General features: G+C 42.9%; 1 protein-coding gene across 3 annotated transcripts in view; it reads right to left on the bottom strand.

Annotated features, from left to right (window-relative positions):
• Positions 1-699: 699 nt before the first annotated feature.
• Positions 700-6,000, bottom strand: part of adgb (androglobin) — a 47,820-nt gene continuing 42,519 nt past the window's right edge. For all 3 annotated transcript variants that reach the window (XM_047387405.1, XM_047387407.1, XM_047387408.1), the window contains 2 exons: positions 2,208-2,391; positions 700-2,088 (listed from right to left, as the gene is read on the bottom strand). In XM_047387405.1, coding sequence (XP_047243361.1) covers positions 1,903-2,088; positions 2,208-2,391 — 370 coding nt within the window. In that variant the 3' untranslated portion in view covers positions 700-1,902. The remainder of the gene's footprint in view (positions 2,089-2,207; positions 2,392-6,000) is intronic.

Here is a 6,000-nt window from a genome sequence, read left to right as displayed (position 1 = left end):
TGTAGAGGAAAGTGATATTTAACTATCTTCATCAGACATGTTGATAAATAAAAAAGTATTTTAGAATTTAAAATATTAGAATGCTTATTCCTCATGGTAAATATTTTATAATTTTGGATGGTTTTCTATATCTAGTACTTTTCACACCCTCTCTCTGTCAGAGTGGAGTCCTCACAGACCTGATTCCAATCAGACTCATTATCCACAGTAAGCAGACGGATCCTGTATTTCTGTACATGTACTGTACTTACCCTACATTTGTCTGACTAGATCTACTTACCCGGAACATTCCTTGAGCTTCTTACAGAGCAACCTCTGGATCCCTCAACAAAAATCCATTTAAACCCAAAACCTGCAATACCTTCCATGACACTCACTCCTTTCCATAAATCTCACCTGCCGATGCCCATACTGATAGCTGCTCCCCTAGACTGATATGCGTTGTCGCTGCTCTCTCAGGCCTCAGCCTGTAGGATCAAAATAAGAAAGAATACCCGCCTACAGACCTGCCATGCTTTTTCAGCCACAGTTGACATTAGATCCTGAGCCTCTTTTTCTCTACATTCCTCCTCATATCTACTCGCCATTTATTCTACTTGTCCTCTTAACAAATTTCATCAGCAGTGTTAATTTTCTCTGTGTTTGAGTCACACTGAAACCAAACACCACTCATGAAAAAATCCAGAACAAGAGAATGTGTAGGTGAAAACTATATCTTTAATTTATTAAAAATCAATTCCAAAAGCCTGTGCAATGGATGCCACAGTACAACAACACATTGGAAAATTGTATATTTGACTGTTACTTTGAAATGGAACCAGAGCTGGCTTCAAAATGAAGCTGCACAGCCCCGAAGGGAAAATGTCTTAAATATCAAATCACAGGTCTGCAGAGAGAAACTTTTCCTCCACATTTAAAAGATGAAATGCTGAAATGTGAACATGAATCACTCTTAGAAACAGTCTAGCCCACTTTAGCTAGAAAAAGCATTAAAATAAACCTTAAATTATAACGTTTCTTCATTTTAAGTTGTTGAATATGAGGTGAACTAGTAAATATTTTGTTACAGTAGTAAAAATAAATTGCGGGTAGATACAAATATGGGTCAAAAGTCAATTTTGTTCAGAAATTGTACTCAAAAAGTGAAACTCATATAGACAGTGATTTATTTCTGTTAATTTGGAAGGATAGAACTTATGACTAATGAAAACCTGAAAGTCAGTTTCTCAGGAAAATCAAGGTCTCAGAGGAAGAGCACAAAATGACAGATGCCAAACCCAACGATACAGACAAGTTGAAGGTCACTACTAAAGTTACTTAATACCTCAGCAGAGACAGGCCAATCACCTCCACACCACTGCTGCAGTACTTAAAGCAAACAGAGCCCCATCAAAGTATTGAGTGTATATATTGTACAGTACTGTACATGGAAGTAGTTTTCAGTAGGATATTTCTTTACTTGAGAATTATGCAATACTCAGATTTTCTAATAAACTAAATTTTGGGTTTTCATTGACTTCAAGCTCTATTCATCAACACATTTAACAGAATACCTGAAATATAAAACTCTGCATGTAAGGAATCTGTTTAATATGAGTTCAAGCTTTTTTTTATTAAACTGGTAAAATAATTTTTCTTTCCAATGATAATCTAATTTATCAAGCTGTACCATTACAAATATTCATAAACATCTGCAGCCTGCAGTATCTTTACAGTAAAGTTTAAGATCATAAAACAGTAGAAAAGGAGGAGACTGCAGCACAAGCAGCTTTGAATTGTGCAACCAAACCTTGTGTTTGGCGTTGTGCCATAAAGAACAAGCAAGAAATTAAGTTAAGATTTTTCAGAGTTCAAGCAGACTTGTTGAGGTCAACTTAAACTGAATGTTGAAGCCAGTGATTATCATTCCTTTTCACCTCTCTTGGCATGTTTCTTGGATGGATTAACACCAGTAGGAGTGAGTGTTTTCTTTAGAACTGCCACCTCAGGCTCTTTCAAAGCCGGCTTCTCTTCTGGCTCCTTTTTAGTCAATGCTATCAGACTGCTGCAAAATTGTTTGCAATCATCAGATAATTTCTCACTGGCCACCTACAGACAAGATAAAGGCAGAGAGAAATAAGTGTAAGGATCCAACCAGTGTGAGATGCAGCTACCTTTGGTCATTATGGTCTCCTCAAATAATTACAGACATCACTTGCATCACTTACCAGCATGTTCTCATACACCTCAAGGTGATGCTTCTTTAGCTCATATTTTTCCAACATCTTCTGTTTGTAGCGTTCAAGCAGGTTTTCACGGGCCAACCGGTAGTTCTGGATCTTTTCAAAGTGGTCTTTCTGCCTGGCCTCCTCCCGATCTGAGTCCATTGGTTCTGGAGAATCCTTCTGGTGTCTGCATCCAAGCACAAGGCCTTAATGTATGCAATGCAAGTATGTATGGACACCTCATAATTCAAAGTCACATTAACGTTAAAGAGATGTCTCCTCCAGAATGGTCATTAATGTGTAAGTAGCATATTTTGAATCATTTTTTTTCATCAACAGCACATACTAAAATCTTTTTCTAATGTAGCAGTGTCCAACTCCAGGTATTTACAAAAATCAAACATTATTAGGGCGGATGATTTTTGCTTATAATCTACAGTGCCACACATGCAAATCCAAAAAGTTCAAGTCTCATATCTTCTCCAAAAACGTTTTTAGGATCCAGTCCTACCTACTTCACAACCGAGGCTGTACAGTTATTTTCCATGTAAAAACCCAGTCACGCTATATCTTTTATTGGCATATCAAACACTGTTTTACATTGGTCTAAACCTAAAAAAACAAAGCACATTTTGTGCAAGTCTCGTTAACATTTTGAAATATGTGTTGCTTTTTGAGCACCCCTGTTTGTATAGCGCATGTCTATTTGGATCAAGGGTGTGGAAATAGAGTTTGCTGGGAACATCTGCCGGAGCTCTCGGGCAGGGATATATTCAACTCCCACCTTCGGGAGAGTCTTGACCAGATTCCGAGGGAGGTTGGAGACATAGAGTCTGAGTGGACTATGTTCTCTGCCTCTTTTGTCGATGCTCCCGCCCATACCTGCTACTGTAAATGTCTGCTGTGCCTGCTACAGCGGCAATCCCCAAACCTGGTGGTGGACATCGGCAGGAAGGAAGATGCCGTCAAGCTGAAGAAGGAGTCCTATCGACTGTGGATGGCATGTAGGACTCCTGAGTCGGCTGACAGGTACTGTAAAGCCAAGCGTGCCGTGGCCCTGGCTGGGGCAGAGGCAAAAACTTGGACCTGGGAGGAGTTTGGTGAGGCCATGGAGAAGGACAACTGGTTTGCCTCGAAGCAATTCTGGCAAACTGTCTGGAGAGTGAAGCAGTGTTTCGCCAACACTGTTTACTGTGGGGGTGGGGAGCTGCTGACCTCGACGGGGGACATTAGCGGGCGGTGGAAGGAGTACTTTAAGGCTCTCCTTAATCCTGGCGTCACGCCTTCCCTGGTGGGGAGACTGCGGACTTGGAGTTGGACTCATTCATCACCCAGGCTGAAGTCACCAAGTTGGTCAAAAAGCTCCACGGTGGCAGTGCCTCAGGGGTAGATGAGATCCACCCTGAGAACCTCAAGTCTCTGGATGTTATGCGGTTGTCATGGCTGACACGTCTCTTCAACATTTCATGGCGGTCAGGGACAGTGCCTCTGGACTGGCAGTCTGGAGGGTGTGTTCCAAATACAGGGGAATCACACTCCTGAGCCTTCCTGGTAAAGCCTATGGTGTTGGAAAGGAGGATCCGGGCAATAGTTGAACCCCGGCTTCACCAGGAGCAGTGTGGTTTTTGTCGCGGCCGTGCAACACTGTACCAGCTCTACACCCTCTACAGGGTGCTCGGCGGTTCACTCCACATGTGTTTTGTGAACCTGGAGAAGGCATTCGACCGTGTCCCACATGGTGCCCTATGGGGGGCACTCCAGGAGTCAGGGTCCCTTTATCTCTGTACAAGCAGAGCACGAGTTTTGTCCGATTTGCTGGCACTAAGTTGGATCCCTTCCCGGTGCATGTTGGACTCCAGCAGCACTGCTCTTTGTCACCTGTCCTGATTATAACTTTTATGGACAGGTTTCAAGGCGCAGCCAAGGGCCATAGGGGGTCTGGTTTGGGGATTTTGTCTCTTCTTCTTACAGATGACATGGTCCTGCTGGACCCCTCTAGCCAAGACCTACAGCATGCACTGGTGCAGTTTCCAGCCTAGTGTGAAGCGTCTGTAATGAGGATCAGCTCCTCCAAGTCCGAGGCCATGGTTTTCGACCAGAAAAGTTGGGCTTTCTCTCTTCAGGTTGGAGGGGAACTCCTGCCTCAAGTAGAGGAGTTCAAGTATATTGAGGTCATGGTCACGAGTGAGGGGAGAATGGAGCAAGAGATCGACAGACGGATTGGTGCAGCCATCGATCTACGTTCCTACCCCCACCTATGGGAATTAACTTTGGGTCATGATGGAAAGAACAAGATCCCAGACATAAGCGGCTGAAATGAGCTTCCTCCACAAGGTGGCTGGGCACTCAGAGATAGGGTGAGGAGCTCAGCCATCCGGGAGGAGCTTGGAGTAGAACCTCTGCTCCTTCACATTGAGGTGGCTCAAGAATCTGTACACTTCTCCTGGACACTTCCCCCTGTAGGTGTTCCAGGCACGTTATACGGGGAGAAGGCCCAGGGGACAGCCCAGGACACGCTGGACAGACTATGTTTCTCAGGTGGCTTGGGAACGCCTTGGGCTCCCCCCGGAGAAGCTGGAGGAGGTATCTGGGGGAGAGGGATGTCTGGACGTCTCTACTACATTTGCTGCTTCTGCGACCCGGATAAAGCAGAAGACGACGAGTACGGGTACAGGTGTGGAACTTACATGGTTTAAAAACCTCAGGATGGGGTACATTACTTTTGCAATGGCATCACCATCCATTTTATCATTGTTTTTACATATTTAAAGATCAACTGACCACCTGTGGATAAAGGATCAATACTCTGTGAGTGCCCCCAATAGGTCAAATCATTATAAGCTGAATTATCAGAAATTAGGTAGGCGTGCTATAAATTGGAGGCACTCGAGCGATTCAGCGTTGCAAATGTTGGTGAATATTTGAGTGGCATTTGTGTGATTTGTCATATGTTTTGTATACATTTAGCGTGGTTGTCTCCATGCTCATCTTGTTGAATTTATTAAAATGTTCACAAAAATATTTTATAGCAGCTGAACTGTTTATCAAACATACTATAGTATCAGATGCGGAAAGGTAAAGCTGCTCTTCCCCCTGTGCCACTAAAATAAAACACAGATGGTGTGATAAAGTACACCCTAAACCACACTTACTTTACACCTCTGTACTTGTTCTTTTTATACAATGTCCTTCCAACAGATTTAGTTTCAGCGCAGCCTCTTACTATACTGTCCTGCTCATTTAAACTACCCTGGTAACTGCAGTTTGGCTAATTATACAGCATTGAGGCAGGTACAAAGTGCAGACATGATCTCAGAAGCAACATTTGAATGATTTAATGAGAACAAAACACACAGGTAGACACAAGGAGAGCAGCACATGGAACCAGCAATGGAAAAAACCAGCAGAGTACAATGGGAACCAATGAGAAGCACCTTAAAGCTGAGGAGGTGTGATTAGTGACATGGGAGCCAGGTAAAATCAGAGGGATTCTGAACAGCTGAGGAAAAAGGGGAACTCGAGGGAAGGTGAAGATAAAACACAGAGTGAACACAGAGGGAGCAGAACCAAAACACAAAGAAACAACAAACTGATGGGAAAAACAACACAAAAATGATACAAATACAAACACAAGTGTAAATAAACACACAAACAACCAACTAATCATGACATTTCCAGGATTTAAAAGGCAGACCTACAGTTGTGAAGAAAATTAAGAAACCCAATTAAAGTGATTCAATGCAGGTAGACACTCACACAAAAACATATTTGTGAGGAAAAAGTTAGGACACCCTAT

Source organism: Girardinichthys multiradiatus, chromosome 15 (genome assembly GCF_021462225.1).
Source record: "Girardinichthys multiradiatus isolate DD_20200921_A chromosome 15, DD_fGirMul_XY1, whole genome shotgun sequence".
NCBI classification, from domain to species: Eukaryota; Metazoa; Chordata; class Actinopteri; order Cyprinodontiformes; family Goodeidae; genus Girardinichthys; species Girardinichthys multiradiatus.
The sequence above is the reverse complement of the archived record's forward strand: the minus strand, read 5'-3'. Positions and strand labels throughout refer to the sequence as shown.